The following is a 19,809-nucleotide window of genomic DNA, read 5'->3' on the forward strand; positions in this document are numbered from 1 at the left end:
AACTTTCTCAACACCGTGCACGGCCTGCTGTAGCTCCTTCTGGCAAGTCGCTGCCACTCCCTGAGGTTTCCGAACTACACATGGATCGGAATCGCCGACGAGTCATCACTCACCTGCTCAACTGCCTTTGATCCTTCCACTACGTTGGTTCTCTGCCTGGTGAAGAAAATGTTGACTCCCGTTGGTGCCTGAACGATTGATGCTTGCGACACTCGTACCTGCATCTCCTTTGTGCCTCGTCTCGGCCTCTGAATAGCAACAACCACTACCTATGTTAAAGCAGTTTTCAGACTTTCCAGGCTATGTAACTTCCCTTTGGAAATAATATTGTAACCACGTGGCACTAGACTACTGTAGGTGATAAATGAGTGGTATATGTCTGATTATATCATCATCTGCTCTACTCGTTTGTCTTGCCAGCTGCGCAATGCTTGAAAATTCCGACAGGTGCGCGGCACCTCAAAATCCCAGTAGAGCATGTTGCTGACATTGTCCCATCTCTCAGGGACAGGGGTAAGATCGCCACTACATTGCACAGCTTGGCGCAGGTGGTCTAGGCAGTGATCTGGCCTGTCAGCGTAAACTTTGGTGCAACGAGGTCGATGTGTATCCAACGTACCAACGTGGAGCCGACGGATAGGAAGCGGGTCGAGTCTGTCCCCATAATAATCAAGGTCTAGTACCATACGAACATAGTTCTGTGAGCCGTGTTAGTTCTGTTGACTTCAAAGACGGAATTGTGGGTGTATACGATGCAATGTAACGAATGGAACACGTCGACACTAATGAGAAACTGTCAGCGGCGCGGTAACCAAGAAGATGTGATTCCTCACCCCGCCCAATATGACTGCTTGCGAGGAAGTGAAAAGCTTTCAAGTCCGATGCTGAATGCTTCAGACGAGGTCAATGGCGTGTACCGATCTGGTTTGAGGTCAGGAAATTCATTAAGTAGAGCGGTCAAGACAAGTTACCATGTATCAAGGCTTCCCATTCCGCATCTATGTCTGGGCTTGGGGGTCCGACATAGGTTGGTTCTTCTGGATTCACATTTCTGTATAGCGTGCCATTCTCATCGTACAGCAAACCGCCAGTGAATTGAATTCGTTGCAGTTGAACAGCTGGGTGCGCAGCTTCTGGCATGTGATTCAGCGAGGGCTTCAACATCGAGTTGGAAGAACAGAAAAGGACTGACTGAATTCTGTCGAAAAGCCCGTCTCAAACGACCCATCCCGATGCGGTTGAATCAGCTTCAGAGACAAGATAACAACGACTATGACTAGAGCCACGTTAGATAACAGCAGGAACTTCGTTCCAAATATTGTGTATCTTGGAGCTGAAGATTGTGAATTGCGTTCTGTATCCTCGTTGTTTTCGCCGGAGGGCAACGACGAGTATTTGAACAGTCCCATGAGACAGTATAGACCAGAAACACATTAACGACAATTTACAAAGGGAATGTGAGACTCGGGCAAATTGTGGGATGAAGGGCAACCATTGATAAATGCGGATGACGATCAACCAGATTCATGAGTACGAGATAATTGGCTTGCGGAAGTCGGTCTCACAGAGCAGTGTGGCCCTTGAAAGGATTTGAACATGCGTCCGCATGAATCAGGAGCACAAAGGACATCTAGGGTAGGGAGAGTGAGTTCAGGATGGACTTGCTCATATTGGCGATTGTGACATACCCTGGGACTCACATGAGAATAATACACTATCCTGTAAGCCGAGTGATACAGTGCTGTCTGTATGCGCTAGTATGCCTCACGAGCCTAACCATAGTCTAACGTCCTCCCTAAAATCCTTCGTGATTCCATTGTGTCCTCCTACCATCACGAGAATTCTGGCAACGTGCTGAGGATGTCGATCGTGATTTATTGCAAAAAGAAAATCGAAGACCCACGGCTGCACTGTCTCTGGCTTCTACTGACGTACAAATCCATGGGTCTGTACGGGGCAACGAGACTCGAATTTACGCCGAGCATCATGGGTACCAGGGGCTTCAAAGCCATGCATTTCTTATATATTGCCTTCCATCTTGGCTCACGCGATACGCGACAGCCAAGTGAGTATTACAGATCGCTCACCAGTACAAAATAGCAAAGTCAGCAAGCCAAGCACGTTACTTGAACCCACTACGTCCAGCTCGAAAAGTCAACATGGAAATCAAAGTCTCGACCCTCCTCGCCTACTTTCTCCTTACCGCCACCACTATCAATGCCGCCGCTGTTCCCCTAGGCGCACGTCAGCTTTCTGAGTGCTACGGCAAGGACTGTATTGGCAACAAGCGAGCCGTCGAGATTGAGGAACGCCAACTGTCTGAGTGCTACGGCAAGGACTGTATTGGCAACAAGCGGGCCGTCGAGGTTGACGCACGTCAGCTGTCTGAGTGCTACGGCAAGGACTGCATTGGCAACTAAAGTGCCTTGGCCGAGCGAACCTTGCTTTGGGGAAATTATACAAGGCCATGTTCCTTGGAGTGAACCTCCAAGCGAGGCACCCTTCTTCACCGCGACCGGCCTGTCAGACAGAACTGCTGGTTCGCTGGCTTAACCCAAGCTACGTACAGCTTTGCCTTTCTTTCAGAAAACCGAAAGTCTCAAGCCAAGAAAAGACCATGCACCCGTGGGTCGGTGGGAAATAGATACATTCCTTTAGCCTTGCATCACGAATAGGTCACTACCGCTGCAGATGTTATGGAACACCTTGTATGGTGTAAAGTCTCGTGTCTTCCATCTTGTAAGAGGGCCAGTTTAGATTGTTTCTGATGAATTATTGATTCGACTTGATCCGCTCAGAGACTCCTTCTTTCCCCGAGATCCGTATTTCTCCCTCAACTCATAAAGCTCGCTGGGGTCTCGACACACTCTCATGTCATGGGCCCCATTGATCATTCCCCTGGTGCCATTGACCATTGGCGGTGCTCTCTCGATCGTGCCGTCAGCATTGCACAGAATCGCTTGCCGCAGATAGTATAGACAGTGTGGCCAATGGTGGTCGTCGCGATTGTCGAGGCCAATCTGTCCACCCTCGCGAGCAAATTGCATGATTTTGCGGATTGATGTCAGGCAGTGGAGTTGGTGGAACCTAGCAAATATGAGTACAATTACACGCCTTCATGGGAAGGGGGAAAAGGAGCTTCACGCACATCGTGATTGCACCAGGTTCTATTTCCTCGTCGCCGCCAACACCCTGGCTCTTGCCGTCAGGAGGAATGTACACAACGGCGTTATTTGCAGCGAATTCATGGTCCCATAGATAATCATACTTGTGATCCAGCGACATGTAGCTCTCGTTACTACCGAAACTTCGATGGAGTCTGTTCCCGTCTTTCCTTTTCTCCGTTAAGGTTGTGAATCGTAGCGTAATGTCCACCGCAAGAAGAATGCACAATAATGACACCAGGGCAAACATCAGAACGGTCCCCAAGCCTCGATATGATCGCCAACGTGTTGGAGCTGTTTCCTTTTCGCCATGGTCCCTACCACCCAACAAGGTGTCGCTGTCCTTGCTATAGTCCGTCAGGTCGTTGTGATACGTCGAACATTCTGCCATTGTGAGTGATTTGACCGCGCCCAGACGGTGATGTTAGCAAGTGAAAGAGTGCTGCTGCAGGAACCTCCTCGTCGGCATCATGGCATAGTCTTCAATCATTGATCAGTGGGAGCGTTTGGCGCTATGTGGCAATGGCTTGTGCATACTTGCAGGAATGGGGAGGCGATCCCAAAGACCCATGCCAACCTGGCACCTGCATATTAAGATGATCTTTTGCCTATATCATCATATCACCCACATATTAACTGTACAATCCTGCTAGTACACGTGCCGGTTGGATAGGTAAGGACGAGGGTGGCCACACGACACTGCAGGTAGCACTGCAGGTAGCGTTGCAGTCAGCGTAGCATGAGAATCTGCATACACGGTGCCGTATCCACCTTGGTGGACTTTGTCCCTGAAACACTCAACCCCTACGAGGCAATGATCGTACCCTACCGATGGTCTTAGCTGTTATGGGAGGATCATCTCGAAAACCTGGTACCTTAACAATTGTGTTTCTGTGCTTGCGGATGACACCGTGTATCATCGGGTATCTCCCGATTACGGCCCCAAAGTCCAGGATGCTACAAGAAGCAGATCACAGACCCAGCATATTAGTATGATTTCGCAGAGCAAGTACGATACCTCATTCTGTCCCCTCACTCTCGTCCGTTTTTCTCCTTCTATGTTTGGCAGAGACGCTCAGAACCCTGGGTCTCATTATTTATCTCCGGTAGAAATCCGCCTTTAGACGCCACAGCGCGAAACATAACTCCGCCCCATATCCTCGATCTCACGCTATTGCCCTTGAATGGGAACACCGTTGTTACGAGAGCTATCATTCCGAAAGAGCTTAGTGGCACGATTACACTTCACCTTCCGTAAAAAGTGGTAGGGGATGTCTGTTCCGCACTGGGTCGGACAGCTTAGTCAATAGCCGCGTGGGCTGGGTAGTGGGCTTGAATGAGCGGAAGTGGCTTTGTCCTCCTAGAAGGACGGCTAGGGGGATGTGCCTTCTATACATTTGTTTTGACTCCTCTATACCTCGCAGACACAGCAGAACAGATAGTAAAGGAGAGAACTGCGAAGTTTGAAGGGCCGTGTGAGAATCCCTTTAAAGGGTGGCCATTGTTGTCCAAATTGAGGGTGCTGAGGAACCCCTCTAAGCAGTGACATATCCATTGTCGTACGGCTGTGCCTGTAGCAAGAGGCTTTACAGAGACACCGTTAGCAAGGTGCCTACGAGTGGAAAGGCGGTTGGGGAGGCCAAGGCGCCAGGTGGGCTGCCTGCCAACAAAATAGTCTCCTTTAGGTACCGGAAGCCTAAAGGCCGGTAAGAATCAATCAATCAATCAGTCCCTAGAGAGTCTCATCCAGCCAATTACATCATAATCGAATTAGTTCATCTGGAACCCGGCACACCTTAAATATACTCTGGTTGTTTTACTGAGAGCTCTCGCTGTGTTGATTGGTTGGGACACAAGATTCGCCATTACCTTCGAGTCGCATCGCGACTAGTCGTTGGTTCAATCTAGAGCGCCATAACTTACTTGATTGATTGATTGATCGATTGAGAAGGAAGAGAAGTTCTATCTGTGACGGAAGAGGTTTAAATACTAGCCCATGTCGCAGTGCCAAGAGATAGAATCACTAGCCTAATTGGGGCTAGTACAATAATAATATCGGTTCAACTGACCTCGTATGTTCCTGCAGATTACCGAGTACAATTAATAGAACTTCGGCTCGAGTTGTTTCAAATTATATCATCGTAAATAATATCACTTCAGGTTATGTTACAGATCAAAAAGTCTTAAGTCGACGTAAGGAGTGAGTACTGGGTAGGCAGTCAAGTGCCGAGTAGAGGGACGATTTGCGTGCACCTGGCTTTAAAAGCGGCACGATCGGGGTGACTCACTCAGCTGTTAAAAGCAGTGCAGGCGTGTGAGTGTCGCCGCCAAGACATGTATCAAATATTGAGTCACTCTCCCTTCGGTGCCTCTTCAAAAACACTCTCACGCCCCGCCAATTCGTTCCAACTTCTCCAAACATGGCTGTGGATTTTTCTGCCGAAGAGGCGGCCACGCTCAAGCGCTGGCGAGAAATTGACGCCTTCCAGACTCAACTGCGCCTTTCAAAATCGAACAAGCCCTACACCTTTTACGATGGCCCCCCATTTGCGACCGGCTTGCCTCACTACGGCCACTTACTGGCCTCCACCATAAAAGACATTATTCCGAGATACTGGTCTATGAAGGGCTACTACGTCGAGAGGAGATTTGGCTGGGACACACATGGCTTACCAATCGAGTATGAGATTGACAAGAAATTCAACATCTCTGGACCGGCGGCGGTGAAAGAGATGGGGATTGCAAAATACAACGCGGAGTGCAAGGCCATTGTCATGAGATATGCGACCGAGTGGAGAGAGACCATTGACCGGTTGGGAAGGTGGATTGACTTTGACAACGACTACAAGACCATGAATCCCACTTTCATGGAGTCAGTATGGTGGGTTTTCAAGCAACTGTTCGACAAGGGCATGGTCTATCGCTCCTACAGAGTCATGCCCTTCTCAACCGCGCTGAGCACGCCGCTAAGTCAACACGAAGCTCAATCCAACTACAAGGAAGCACAAGACCCTGCAGTGGTCATTGCATTCCCGCTCCTTGAGGATCCTGACACCAAGCTTCTCGCCTGGACCACCACGCCGTGGACCTTGCCATCCAATATTGGATTGGCCGTCAATGCCGATTTCGAGTACATCAAGTTCTTGGACCAAGACTCCGGTCAGAAATTCATCATGCTAGAGAAGTTGTTGCGGACACTGTACAAAGACCCCAAGAAAGCCAAGTTCAAGGTCCTAGAGAAGATGAAGGGTTCAGACCTCAAAGGCAAACAATATCTCCCGCCATTCGACTACTTCTACGATGAATTCAAGGACAGTGCTTTCAGAGTTCTCAATGCCACTTATGTCACGGATGATGATGGTACCGGTGTTGTCCACCAAGCACCAGCATTTGGTGAAGAGGATTTCCGAGTAGCCATGGAAAATGGCATCATCAGCCACCAGCACCTCCCTCCAAACCCAGTCGACGAGACAGGCCGCTTCACAAAAGAAGTAACAGACTTTGCGGGTCAGCACGTGAAGGAAGCAGACAAGCATATTATCAAGCATCTGAAGGGCACCGGGCGTCTCATTCGGGACAGTCAACTGACCCATCAATATCCGTTTTGCTGGCGATCAGACACACCCTTGATCTACCGAGCTGTGTCCGGTTGGTTTGTCAACATTGCCGGAAATGACAAGGTGCCCAGCATCATTCCGGATATGCTCGACGGCATTATGAAGTCCCACTGGGTTCCCAATTTCGTCAAGGAGAAGCGATTTGCGGAGTGGATCAAGAACGCCCGCGACTGGAACATCTCGAGAAATCGGTATTGGGGTACTCCAATTCCGCTGTGGGCAAGTGAGGACTACTCAGAGGTCATTGCAGTGGGCAGCATAGAAGAACTAAAAAAGCTCAGTGGCTACAAAGGTGAGATCACAGATCTTCACCGTGATAGCGTGGATGACATTACAATTCCGAGCCAGAAAGGCAACGGTGTGCTTCGCCGGGTCGAGGAGGTATTCGACTGTTGGTTCGAGTCTGGAAGTATGCCGTATGCCTCGGCACATTATCCCTTTGAGAACTCAGAGTACTTTGAGAGGACATTCCCTGGCGACTTCATTGCAGAAGGCCTCGACCAAACTCGCGGTTGGTTCTATACTCTTGTCATCCTGGGCATCCACTTGAAGAAGGTCTTGCCCTTTAAGAACTGTGTGGTCAACGGTATTGTACTCGCAGAGGATGGCAAGAAGATGTCCAAAAGACTCAAGAACTACCCGGACCCCAACGCAGTCATTGACAAGTATGGAGCGGATGCTCTGCGGCTGTACATGATCAACTCACCTGTCGTGCGAGCCGAGCCGCTGAGATTCAAAGAATCGGGTGTCAAAGAGGTTGTTGCAAAGGTCCTGTTACCTTTGTGGAACAGCTACAAATTCTTTGAAGGTCAAGTAGAACTGCTGAAAAAGATTGAGGGTGTTGACTACGTGTTCAATCCGGAAATGGACACAACCAACACCAACGTCATGGACAGATGGATACTCGCCAGCTGTCAGAGTTTACTCAAATACATCAACGAGGAAATGGCGGCATACCGACTGTACACTGTTGTGCCAGGCCTGCTGAGCTTGATCGATGAAACCACAAACTGGTACATCAGATTCAACCGAAAGAGATTGAAGGGCGAACTGGGGGTGGATGATACTCTGCATGCCTTGAATACTCTGTTTGACGTCCTCTTCACCCTCGTCCGTGGGCTCGCTCCGTTTACGCCTTTCATCGCCGACCTCATCTACACCAAACTGCTTCCATACATACCGAAATCCCTCCACAGCGAAGATATGCGATGTGTTCATTTCCTCGCATTCCCCGAAGTCCGACAGGAGTTGTTCGATCCGGTCGTGGAGCGACGTGTAGGACGGATGCAAAAGGTCATTGAACTCGCGAGGCAGTCACGAGAAAGAAGAACGATCGGTCTGAAGACGCCGCTGAAGACGCTAGTGGTCATCCACAAGGACCAGCAATACCTCGACGATGTCAAGTCACTTGAAGGGTACATCACGGAAGAACTCAACGTGCGAGATCTGGTTCTGTCCTCAGACGAAGAGAAATACAACGTGCAGTACAGCGTGACGGCGGACTGGCCTGTCCTCGGCAAGAAATTGAAGAAAGATATGCAAAAGGTCAAGAAAGCACTTCCCGATGTAACCAGCAGTGACTGCAAGACGTATCTCTCAGAGGGCAAGCTTACGGTGGCTGGGATAGAATTAGTTGAAGGTGATTTGGTGGTCAAACGCGCACTCAAGGAAGACGAAACGTCCAAAGACCAAGAAACGAACACTGATAACGATGTCTTGACCATTCTCGACGTGTCTATCTACCCGGAATTGGCACAGGAAGGTCTCGCCCGCGAGATCATCAACCGTGTCCAGCAACTCCGAAAGAAAGCGAACCTGAAACCCACAGATGATGTCAAGATGGAATACAAAGTCCAGCAAGACCCGGATCACATTGGGCTGGAAAAGGTCTTTCAGCAACAGAGCTCCTTTATTGAGAAGGCCTTGAGACGGCCGGTAGACCAGCATGTTGTTACGGAGGTGGAGGGGCCGATCGTGAATGGGGACAATGGCGGCGCAGATTTGATTGTGGAGGAGGTGCAGGAGGTGCAGAAGGCGACCTTTTTGTTGAGGTTGTTGAAGCTCTGAAAAGGACTCTCGATTGAAAGGGACCATGAGCATGAAGACGACGTTTTATGACAATCCTCCAGAGAAACAGAGTCCGTGGACCGGATGTAGATTTGGTCAAGAGGCCGCAAAAGGAAAGTGTAAAAACATGGAGCGTGCATGTCATGACTTCTTTGCATGTCTCTGCAAGATGAAAGAATTAGCTAGATGTCTTGAAAAGACGAAGAGATGGATAGATATATCCCTTGATGAGAAACAAGACCGAGGAGACTCAAGACCTCCCTGATTGATCAACCACTCCCAATCATGTTGGGTTTTGAGTTATATCGAGCTCATTGCTCCCTCAATGCATAAAGAGACCACAACATAACCCAAAAGCTGGCAGTGTGAAGCATTCTCAGAAGAAAGATGTATGTGATCTTGGAATTCGATGATGGGGTGGCGGCGTTGGAACAGGAACTTAATACTTGTACGGAGAACTTACAAGATAACAATCCTTCAGGTGCATGAACTCCTTCGCGCACATGTCCTGATACGTCGACTGGTAGTCTGCCAGGATGCATTTGCCGTATGCGGAGGCCTATTATTGGTTTGGAGTGATTCTCAATGTTCAGCGTGATGCATTTTGTCTTTTGTGGAGTGCGTAGAGCAGGCGCGAGACGAGCCGGGCAGCCCGTGCTTTGTGGCTTGGGGCTGGACGGGATGGATAGAGGAGGAGGGAATGGAGAGCGAATGGGAGAAAGGGAGGAGGGAGGAAGGAAGGGAAGGGAAGAGAGGAATCAGGAAATGTTCAATGGTCGCGACTTACCTCGACAGAACATTTTGCGGCCGCGGCGGCGAACTTCTCGATCGGCCTTGCGCGGCCGGACATGGTGGGCATTTTGTAGCAGTTGTGTAATGTTATTTTTGTGGTTGTGGTGGTTGTTGTGGTTGTTGTTGCTTCCGAGTCAATCAATATCATCAATTGTAAGTTGGAAGGGAAGCAGAAGAGCCCAATAACTTGCCTAACTGTTGTCGTCCCCTGGCTTCTCCGGTTGGTATGCTCAACTGTATTAGACGATTCCGGAGGAGCAAGCGCACACTAGCTGAACCGACGCCGCTCAGAGAGACATGCACAACTTTCTTCTACCACTTCTACGAATACACAGCCTGTTCGTTGACCTCGCCCTCTAGCAGACAATCCACCAGTCCAACCTTCTGAGTCTCTGACAACGCCTTCTATGTTGACGAATCGAGCTTGTCGAAATGGGCGGGCCGCACATCTCTTCCTTGGTACTGGGTCTCCTGTCACGGATTCTGGGGGTCGACCCAAGCCTTCCGAGATGCGTCCACGTGTCCTGCTAACGGTACCTAACAAGTATTTTGCTCGCGAACGAAAAATCTATTTACTAAATAGAGTTTGATCCTTAGGCGAGCAAAGGCCACTCTAACCTGAGCTTTAAGTGGGCCTATAATTTGGTTCCACTGAGCACCCTCCGAGCAGGCCGCTGGGCCCCCTGGGAGTCGTTTCTAGCCCTCCATCGTTCGGCTTCACTTACCTCTCAACTAGGCATTGGGTATAAATCGTCTTGACTGAAGCGGGTAAGTCGCTGCGCCTACGCTGCTGCCCAATATTCCTTTGCGTATCGCAACTTATATAATCTACGCTCTGATTCAAGGCGCAGCAGGTGGTGCAGTTGCCGCCTGATTCAATGGCTCTTCTGAAAAGTAGTCATCCTGTAGGATGGGGCGTTCTGTTCAGGTTATTCTTGTTTCGTTTATGCATATCCATTCGCACACGGAGCACGACGCTAGCTATACAGCACCCTCGAATCGAAGAACTATCGACTGAGCAGCGTAACAGAGTGGTTCTACGCCGATGCATCCCGCTGATCCACGCGCCGACTGAACCGGCGGCATCGAGATCCATGAACGGTCTCACGATGACGGAATAGGGTCAAGCTACACCATCCATTGTTACAGCTACGTCTGCTCTCTAGGAGTCTCACTTGCAAAACCAATAGGGACCCGTTGTCTTCTCGCCTCCACGACAGCGCCCGCTCAAACACCTGATTCTCCCGTGTCTCATGGCTTAGGATTCTCCTTCAAGGCAAAAGCTTAGTAGACTACTAGCGTTCCCAAGCTCATCAACAGCGACAGCAACAAACCAGCCAGACTTCATTATGGACCCGGTTTCAGGTAGATTAGGTACATATCTCAGAGGGTCCTTGATTTTGCATCTATCCGTTCAGGAATCAAGGTATTCCAAAGGATAGTAGAACGTGATTGGAACATGGTGATTGGTAGTATAACGTTCTTTTCCATCTGGCTCCGCACCCAAAGCAATTGAATTTCTGAGACCAATGTATTGGCTCCGGTCGAACTCGTTGGTGAGGGTAAGCTGGGATGGAAGGAATTCTCGATAATTTAAGAAACGGGATACTTTGTTCCATCCATCCTCGGTAGAGACACTAATGGCCTTGGTATGTTGGTCTGCTATTCTTCAGCACGGGTGAGACGGGGTGTCGCATACCGAGGTCTACCGCCTTGCAGGGGTGTCATTCTTCATTAAAGGTCGCAAATTGTCGTGGATCCAATTAATCGATCATAGTCCTTTTGCGGGTACTCGAGCTGACTCTCATCAGATACGTGGGCCCCTTCCCATCTTCCACAGTCTGGCGAATTGCTCGTCGATTCTCCCGCGCTGAGACTCAATTGTGCGAACAAACGATTCATCACCGGATAGAAAATCATGCGACAGCCCAGCGAACGCTCGGATCGCATAGCAGGATGTCTTCAGCAGATCTCTGAACTCGTGAAATCTGACATTGCGTAGCCTGGGACTTTTCTCTGTCTGAACGCCCTCCAAACCATGCTGGGTATATCCTGGGGAAATGCTGTCATCATTAATGAAACAACCACGCCAACGCTGTGCAGCCTGCCAATCCTTGTTCAACGCCCTTGTGTCACGATGTACTGCATCTCGGTGCCCAGACCAACCTCCTAACGTTCCTAGAGACCCGGTGCACCACGGAGGTTTCCCTTCGATACCTTTCGCAGGATGCCAACGGATCCATGGATCGCGTTCTTGATCAATGTTCTGGGGTCTTTGTTGCGGAACTTTTTCTCCTTTTTGATGGCGATGTAGGCATCCCGCATGACGTCTTTGCCGATGATCAAGTCATTCTCTGTGTTCCCGTCCACTACCCAAAAGGTTGTGTTAAATATGACGCTAGGAAAAGCATCGAGACTCCAGAGAAGTGGGACCAAGCCGAGAGGCTGATGCTTCTGACCTCGAAAATCTCCGAGAGCCATTTGACTTTGTAGGTCCGGATGCAGGTGGGAGAACTTTGTGAATCCTTTCTTCAACCTCCGTAATGTCTTGAGTGGTATGACACTGACTTGCGCGCCAGTATCGAACAGCGCCGAGAATCCTTTGGAACCAGGAGCGCCGCTAATGTCGCTGCCTCCGTCACCGTCTGGGCTGCGGTCTAGCACGCCATCTTGTCCTGTGCCCAGTACCGTATCCCGTGTGGAACAGGAGCTCTGCTCTTGAAGGGGATTGCTTCCGTCGGGTATTGCATCTTCTCCAAAAATCATCACCTCCCCGAGACTGCTGTCACTCTCTAGATCACCCTTGTAACTATCGTCGAGAGCCTTTTGAAATTGATCTATATTTTCCACACCTCTTAGCCACAAGACAGATGTGAGAGGAGTCGCCGTGGGACATTTATCGAGCTGAGCGACATCTTCTATGGTTACATTGATGGGAAGATCGCTCGGTGGATGAGTTATGTCAGATGTGCTCGGCGGAGGTTGTGGAGGTTCGGCATGGATAACAGGTTCAACAGGGACAACAGGTTCAGTAGGGATAGCAGATTCAGCGCTGATGGCTGGCGGGGTGGGGTGGAGGCCTTCAGCTCCGCCGCTCCCTATCCAAGAAGCATGCGGAGTCTATAAAGGTAAGCATCTTCGACAACACTTATGGGACCGTCACTCACATTGGCTGGCAATCTCAAAACGCTCCCCAAGCGTTGAAGGAACCAGCGTCTTCTGTCTCCAGGCATAGACGTCTGTTATAAAGAGTATGCCTCGTTTTGATACGTGTACCTTGAGACCTTGTCAACGTCGACAAGTTCTTGCGGCGCTCCTGGTGCCGACCGTCACCGCGAGGATGCTAACAGCCTAGGATTGTGGTCGTATGAGGGATCGCTGCTAAGCTGTCCAGGCTGTATTCGAACAACGACTGAGCAAGTTCCAACCAAGAGCACACTCCGCTAAATTCACGCGGAGTGTAGAAAAAACACGTTGATGAGACCTATGATGAGGTGCTCTTCTGTTGAGACAACAATGGAGGCGGTACGTGATTAAGAACCTTGCGGCTATGGACTGTGTTAAAGACGAGACTCCAGCAGGGAAAAGATACTCGAGGGCACAAGGCTACTCAGGGAATGAATGTACAAGGTTAGTCTTCATATGAAAGCCCTCATTTGCGCCGCAACCCGCAATCCACTTCCAGTGCTGGTGGCGGTACCCCCGGTGAGCAGAAATCAACGCTCTGCGAGAGGCTGCGGCGATTTCATTGACATCCTCCGATATTCAAGGCAGACAGGAAGCCGAGAATCAAGGCAAGCGTGAAACTACAGCCCAATCAGGGCGAGCATAGGAGCGTGAAGAGAAGCAGCTCTGTAATGCTTCTTTGTGGGGGCGGGCCTTGCTCGTCCTGGCTCTCGTTCTCAAGGTGCTCGCGAGGAAGTCATTCCAGGTGTTGACGATAGTTAATCGATACTCACAAGGCTGCAGGGAACGACGAGACTTGCGAGATATATTAATTTCCTCGCGATCTGACCTGTTTGGAACTTCTGCTATGAAAAGGCCAGAACCGTCACGTTGATTTCTCGAAAGGCCAGCGGTCTCGTCCGGAGTTGGACACATTGTCTGTCCACATGAAATTCGGGCAACCAGGTAGGGAACCAGAAGGGTGTGTCCACGATTACTAACGAGACTTTGCCTGGAAGAGGCTATGTATCCGATTCGTCATTTTTGCAACTGGCTGATGTCGACTTCTACTGGGTGACCAAACTCCACCGACAGCAACAGACGGTAAGCAATTATGCTCGACCAAAATCCGCGCACCTTTCGTCACGAGATCAATCCTGCGCGGGTTTGCGGGGCAGGGAAACTCTGATCAGCAAGCCACGACCGTCGTGACGGCCAATTGGAGCATAAGGGTGCAAACTAAGAAGTGTTCATGCAGAGCATTCGAATGCAGGCATACTTGTGTTGGGCTATGTAGCTCGTTCCCACCCACGCACACGATTGTTGCTGCCACTCAGCCTGATGTCTGCCTCTGGGGTCAATATTCAAAAGCGAGCGAGTGGTCTCGTCTACTCGGCCAGGGGACATTGTGAAACAGAGAATTGTTTCGGGGCTTTGCAAACACTTCTAGATGGGTAGCTACGATGAGCTTTCGGCATTGATCGGAAAATGTCCAGAATTGGCTATCGTGCGGCGCTTTGGCCAGCTGGCTGCCCAAGTGACGCTTCGCATGCAAGCGGAACTTCTGGAACTCGAGCATGATCTGAGAGTGTTGGGGAAGTTCGAAGTGCAGCACCCAGATTTGCGTGGCCACGCAAAGTCATGGGAGAAATTAAATGAGGCGATCGATGCCGGTGGACGGAGTGTGCGCAAGGAGAAAATCCTTGAGGCTGAGGAGAAGCTGGGGAGATACTGTAACCCCTGCGTCTGCCTTTTTGAGAATGCAGGACGAGCTGACATTATAGATGAGTTTATATCGCGAACAGCAGCAGTGATCAAACTGGGAAGTCCCGACTCCTGCGACATTGACTTCCTCCGCGCCTGGCTTCGAGACGAGAAATGTGGCAACAACTTCTTGAAATTGTCTGCCGGCGCCGAGGCCATGGCATGGGACGTAAACCACACTGGCGACCTCATAACACTGAACAAGAGAACCGACCGCTTCGCAGCATGGGTCGCCAATGCCCTTATTCCATTTTACCGTAAACGAGTTGGTCATCGCCTGCAGAGGAGAACTGACGAAGAGGCACTCGGCTCATACTACGCCTACGATGACAAGAAGTTGGCAATACTGGGGAACGTGCTCTGCACCGTTCTTTCCACCATGGTACCGTCGTCCTCGATTCTTGTTCTTTACTACGTGAAGAGCATGTTATCTCGACTGCTGCTGATCATAGGTTTCAGTTCGCTGTTCTCATTAATCATGGGGTTGGTCGCACATGGCAGGCGATATGAAATTTTCGCCGCAACAATTGCATTTGCTGCTGTTCAAGTAGTCTTTGTAGGAGGTGTCACTGCAGGACCGCGCTCTAGCAATTGACGTACCACCATGATGTGACCCAGTTATAGGATTTGAAACGTCGAGCGAAGATAAAAGTACATAAGTATGAAATTGCTTGCACGCTTCGAGTCCCCCAAAGATGACATTCCGTCACTTGGTGCCCTGACCTGGTTTCTTATACGCGTTTTCAAGCTTTCTTTCCTTCTTCTGTTGCGCCGCGCTCATATTTTCCGCATGAGCCTTCCGCGCAGCCTCGTCGCTCTTCGTTTGCCGGTCTCTTTCGTCTGCTCGTCCGTAAGCCGCTAAACTTCCGCAGTGCTTTCAGCGACGATTTCTTATCTCTAGGTATGCAAGAAAACAATGCAGTTAAGAGTGGCTCACCTTGGGTTTGGGGAGGCAAATGGTAAGTCGGTCGCACTGCGGGTGACGTTGCCGGTTCCGGCGCAGCGAGCGTTATTGGAACCAGAAGATGGACTCTGGCTAAGGTCGATTGGGAAGAAACATAGATCTTTGCATCTCTTGTGCTATTGTCGTTGCCCCATCGATAGCTAACCTTGATCACATGCTCGCAAATGTGGTGGTAACCATGGTCATCTTTAACAGTACGAGAAGGGATTCTTCTCCAAAGATTCCGCTCTTGGAGTAGTCGGACTGCTAGCTCTTCGGAGACAACAATGACTTCAGCAGTTCCATCAAGCCTAAGCTCCTCCCTTTCCACCCTATAAAACTGGAAACCATTGTCTGCTCTGATAAGAATACACTGTCCCTATTAGCATCGAATATTTCATTTGGGGATAGAACGAGGTTCATGCCATTCGCGTTTTGCTTTTTTGGCCGCGCTGGTTCTTGATACGCTTTCGGCGTCGGCCACAAAACCGGGGGAAACTTTCAAAACCCAGGCTCAATACTTCAGATAGCAACCTTCCGTGCTGAAGTGATGGGGTAACTGGTTTGAGAATCCGTTCTTTCTCATCAATCGCAACTTCCTTCCCCCACTTCCCTAATAAACGGTGCCAGGGAGACATTGTCGATTGATAAAAATCTGGGCTGAACAGCGATTCCTGGACAGCATTTATACTGCCTTCATTGGGCAACACTTGTGTGCCTGTTCAAAGAATGTCATTCACGGATCGCAACAGCGCAGCGACTTCGACCCTTGTATGTGCAGGTTTACCCATCAATTAGAAGCGCATGGGGCGCGAAATATCCTGGCATAGAGGGGCATCTGAAGGCCAGCGAGTTGGCAACGAGGCGTGATTAACACCACTGATCGATGATTGCCTAACCGACTGTTCACGGTCACCTCGTTCAGCCTCACAAGTGTCCAGGACATGACCACAATCTGGCAGCGAGGGGTGTCATACGACAAGCACGACGTCCAATGGGAAGTACTTCACTGCAAGGATCAACTGGAACATTACTGTGGTTTGAGTAAGAGAAATCTACGATCTAATGGCCGGGACCCTATGGAAGGGAAAGCATCCCCGTGAATGCAAATCGCAGGTGCATGAGCATGTCTGTGGGTGTGCTTCCTTGACGTGGGTTTGGGCCAATCAACTCTGCCTTCAATGGTGTGGCATCTTTGTAACCAGCAATTTCGCCAACCCCAAAGTTGGCTCTCTGTCACTCCTCTGATACACCATAGACCATATAATCTCGTCCAGTTGCACAGGACTCGTATTCGCAGTCCAGAACATGCTGTGTCTACAGCTGGTAGGTTACTCTCGATGATTCCCAGAAGCTCCGGACTGTAGGGCGTTTCCCTTCCAAAAATAATTGTACTGACCGGTCAGCGGAGATGAGGCTGAAATACGCCCCATCGCTGCTCAAGAGAGTGGCATTCCATATGTTCTTTGCGCTCGCACCCCTGCATGCTGCATCTTTTCGAGCAATTTTGGCCTTGTAACCATAGCTTACACCAACTGCCGCCGCGGTTGTTCAATAATCACCTTGTTCCACTGACCCCAAGCCATGTATCGGGAGACTAGTCCTTCCAAGATTGACTCGCACTCCGCTTGGCAGTAGACTGCACATACCGTGGAGATCCTGATATGTGTCTGACCTACGAGTTATTCCAGCAGATGACAGTCGCCTCTGGACGGGCAGAACATGGATGTCCATGACATTGGTGTTGGAGCATTTCCAATCAAGCCAGAGCCTCACTAGGGTAGATTGACTCTGAGACCACCTCGAGATAGCCAGAGGCCGTTCCCTGCGATCCCAGTGGCCGCGCGCATTCCCTCAACTAGGCTGTGTCACATTGTCGCGGCCTGAGCCTCTCGCACGCACACTTCTATTTCTCAACCATCCAAACTCCCAAAGCGGCTGGCCCTCAACGCTCTCCCAATACGCCCAATCAAGACCAATCTCTCTACTCGCCTCCTCACTTGGCAATACTGCCTTCTTCCGCCGCATCTTCCCACTCGATTCATCTCCCCACCTTCGCCACCCTCCGTCACGCCGATCCCTCCATGCGCAATCCACCCTTGCATAGCACCTACTGCGTAAGCAGCGGTTAGGCAGAAAGTGGCCTTCAGGGTACTCCTGGCAACAAGAACCGAGCAGGTGGGCGCGGAACTTTGCCCTTCCGGAAACGAGAAACACCAAGTTATGCGTCCTAACACAGGCCCACGGGCCACGGCTCCCTTTCTTTTACTTCTTCTACTTGCCCCGTTTATTCACAGCGGACGGGATGAGACATAAGAGCGAGTCTAAATTAGAGAGCGACTAGCTAAAAGTTACGCATCTGTAGCGTAATGAAATGGGGAAAGATCAAGCTAATATTAAGGTTAAAGTACTTATACAAGTACACTTTAGTTTGACATATCTGAACACTCTAGATCCGATTCCAGAGACCTTCGCGGACCAAATCCCCCGTCTCAGGGAGGAAATACACTTCCACAACCAATTAGGTGTTCTCCAATGTTCTCTCAACAATTATACGACAAATTGGTTGAGGATGATTTCCAGATCCGGATTCTTACTGTCTTAATTACCATCCGCTGAAATGTCCGCTCAAAAGGAGTGTTAGCTCCATACGGTCGCTGTAGTTGAAACCCCTCTACCGAGCTATAAAGCCTTGTCCTACACCTCGAGGGAGTTAAAAAGACAACCGGGAAATATTAGTCAATGGTGTGAAGTGTTAAGCAAGAAGAAACTTAGCATCCACTCTTCTGCGTCTCCGCTGCAAACAGAGCAGCGTTAAGCTCTGGGCAGATGGAGTGTGCATCAACCAGGGAGATGAGACCGAGAGAGGGAAGCCAGTGCTTATTATGACTGATATATACAGGGAGGCCAAAGAGATGGTTGCATGGATCGGAGAAAGCTCTAGCGACTATGTCCTCGCGTTTGGCGCGATCAAATAAGGGCAAAAAAGCCGAAGAAATCGTCAATTGAGGAGGAACTACAGGGTTGGTTCAGTCGAACTTACCAAAGCGCTGTGCAAAGCCTGCTCCAGAGACCTTATTGGTTAAGACTTGGGGTCCTACAGGAAGAGGTTGTCTCTAAAGCGGCTCAGGTGGTATGCGGCTATCGACAGCAACCCTCCGAAGTCTTTGTGAAAGCAGTGGATGCATTGAGGTGGCGGCCAGCAAGGCATGAAGGGAAACACTCTCCTCTTCCCTTCTTGAACTGCTGAAATTTACGGGTTCGTATCCCTAGGAACAAATGATTAACCTACGAGAGTAGGAAGAAGGTGTTTTGAATGTTGTAGGATCTGGTGTATCACCTTCAGAACCCCTCCCGTCCTTTGTATTTTCAGGTTTCATCCCAGCATTTACAAAGCAATGATCCACGGGACAGGATCTGTGGAATTCTAGGCATCGGGATCCACAGAGAGAACTACAAACAGCTCGTCAAAGCTAGCTATTCCAAAAGAAAAAAAAAGACTGAGAGACTCTTCAGCGAGGTTGCTCGAGCCCCGACAAAGGACGATCAAAGGCTCAGAACCATCAGCATCACCTGTGACCGTCGGCGATCAGGAAACCAGCGCCTTTCATTACCGTCCTGGGTGCCCAATTGGACTTGCAAACAGTGAGCGGAGCCCTTATATTTTTACGAACGAGGATCCAACAAAAAGCCCTATCGAGTCAACATCATGCAATGCGTCCGCTTTTCATGGGACTGTCGAATTCTGTATGCTGAAGGGCTTGTCAACGATACGATATCTACCGTAAATCCAAATTGGTCTCTGGACCACATATAAATCCAACCGGAAAGCACTGTCAGATATATTGGTAAACGGCACCCTGCCCAATGGACGACCCATGATGCAAGCGTTCTTTCATGCAATCTCCAGAAATCATGATTTCTGGGGTGCCCAGCCCTTATGGAATTCCCCTCAGACGCCTATGGTTCAGGCTGACTCTTTTTCAATCGCACCTTTTGTCCGTGACTTGTCTGGTACCGAGGGACTCGAGTTACTCGAGAGCCTAGCGCAGTCATTCTTGGGATCTAAAACCGGATTTCGCATCGCTCATCGAGAACATCTGGGCCGGAGAAGAAGATACATTTAAGAGCCAACACAAGCCCAGAGACGCGAGAATAGTTTACTTTCAGCCTCTATACGTATCCATAATAAAGATCGAGTATTGTTGTTGTTGTTGTTGTTGTTGTTGTTGTTGTTGTTGTTGTTGTTGTTGTTGTTGTTGTTGTTGTTGTTGTTGTTGTTGTTGTTGTTGTTGTT

At 49.8% G+C, this 19,809-nt stretch overlaps 6 protein-coding genes across 6 annotated transcripts; 3 read left to right on the forward strand and 3 right to left on the reverse strand.

The window, feature by feature from the left end:
* Positions 1 to 383: 383 nt before the first annotated feature.
* Z519_05321 (uncharacterized protein) lies at positions 384 to 1,140 on the reverse strand (the record flags this gene model as incomplete). The annotated part of the gene is made up of 5 exons (XM_016763061.1): positions 384 to 553; positions 620 to 698; positions 752 to 782; positions 834 to 921; positions 972 to 1,140. 5 exons carry the CDS (start codon positions 1,138 to 1,140, stop codon positions 384 to 386), a joined length of 537 nt encoding a protein of 178 aa, XP_016620674.1.
* A 720-nt stretch (positions 1,141 to 1,860) lies between these two features.
* Z519_05322 (uncharacterized protein) lies at positions 1,861 to 2,420 on the forward strand (the record flags this gene model as incomplete). The annotated part of the gene is made up of 2 exons (XM_016763062.1): positions 1,861 to 2,065; positions 2,146 to 2,420. 2 exons carry the CDS (start codon positions 1,861 to 1,863, stop codon positions 2,418 to 2,420), a joined length of 480 nt encoding a protein of 159 aa, XP_016620675.1.
* Positions 2,421 to 2,753: 333 nt separating this feature from the next.
* On the reverse strand, positions 2,754 to 3,555 carry Z519_05323 (uncharacterized protein; the record flags this gene model as incomplete). Its single annotated transcript, XM_016763063.1, has 2 exons — positions 2,754 to 3,087; positions 3,149 to 3,555. 2 exons carry the CDS (start codon positions 3,553 to 3,555, stop codon positions 2,754 to 2,756), a joined length of 741 nt encoding a protein of 246 aa, XP_016620676.1.
* Positions 3,556 to 5,584: 2,029 nt separating this feature from the next.
* Z519_05324 (isoleucine-tRNA ligase) lies at positions 5,585 to 8,848 on the forward strand (the record flags this gene model as incomplete). Its single annotated transcript, XM_016763064.1, has 1 exon — positions 5,585 to 8,848. The coding sequence occupies one exon, from the start codon at positions 5,585 to 5,587 to the stop codon at positions 8,846 to 8,848; it is 3,264 nt and encodes a 1,087-aa protein (XP_016620677.1).
* A 2,970-nt stretch (positions 8,849 to 11,818) lies between these two features.
* On the reverse strand, positions 11,819 to 12,873 carry Z519_05325 (uncharacterized protein; the record flags this gene model as incomplete). Its single annotated transcript, XM_016763065.1, has 2 exons — positions 11,819 to 12,760; positions 12,808 to 12,873. 2 exons carry the CDS (start codon positions 12,871 to 12,873, stop codon positions 11,819 to 11,821), a joined length of 1,008 nt encoding a protein of 335 aa, XP_016620678.1.
* A 1,382-nt stretch (positions 12,874 to 14,255) lies between these two features.
* On the forward strand, positions 14,256 to 15,164 carry Z519_05326 (uncharacterized protein; the record flags this gene model as incomplete). The annotated part of the gene is made up of 2 exons (XM_016763066.1): positions 14,256 to 14,538; positions 14,590 to 15,164. 2 exons carry the CDS (start codon positions 14,256 to 14,258, stop codon positions 15,162 to 15,164), a joined length of 858 nt encoding a protein of 285 aa, XP_016620679.1.
* Between the last annotated feature and the right edge of the window lie 4,645 nt (positions 15,165 to 19,809).

This window comes from Cladophialophora bantiana (genome assembly GCF_000835475.1).
Source record: "Cladophialophora bantiana CBS 173.52 unplaced genomic scaffold supercont1.7, whole genome shotgun sequence".
Classification (NCBI taxonomy): domain Eukaryota; kingdom Fungi; phylum Ascomycota; class Eurotiomycetes; order Chaetothyriales; family Herpotrichiellaceae; genus Cladophialophora; species Cladophialophora bantiana.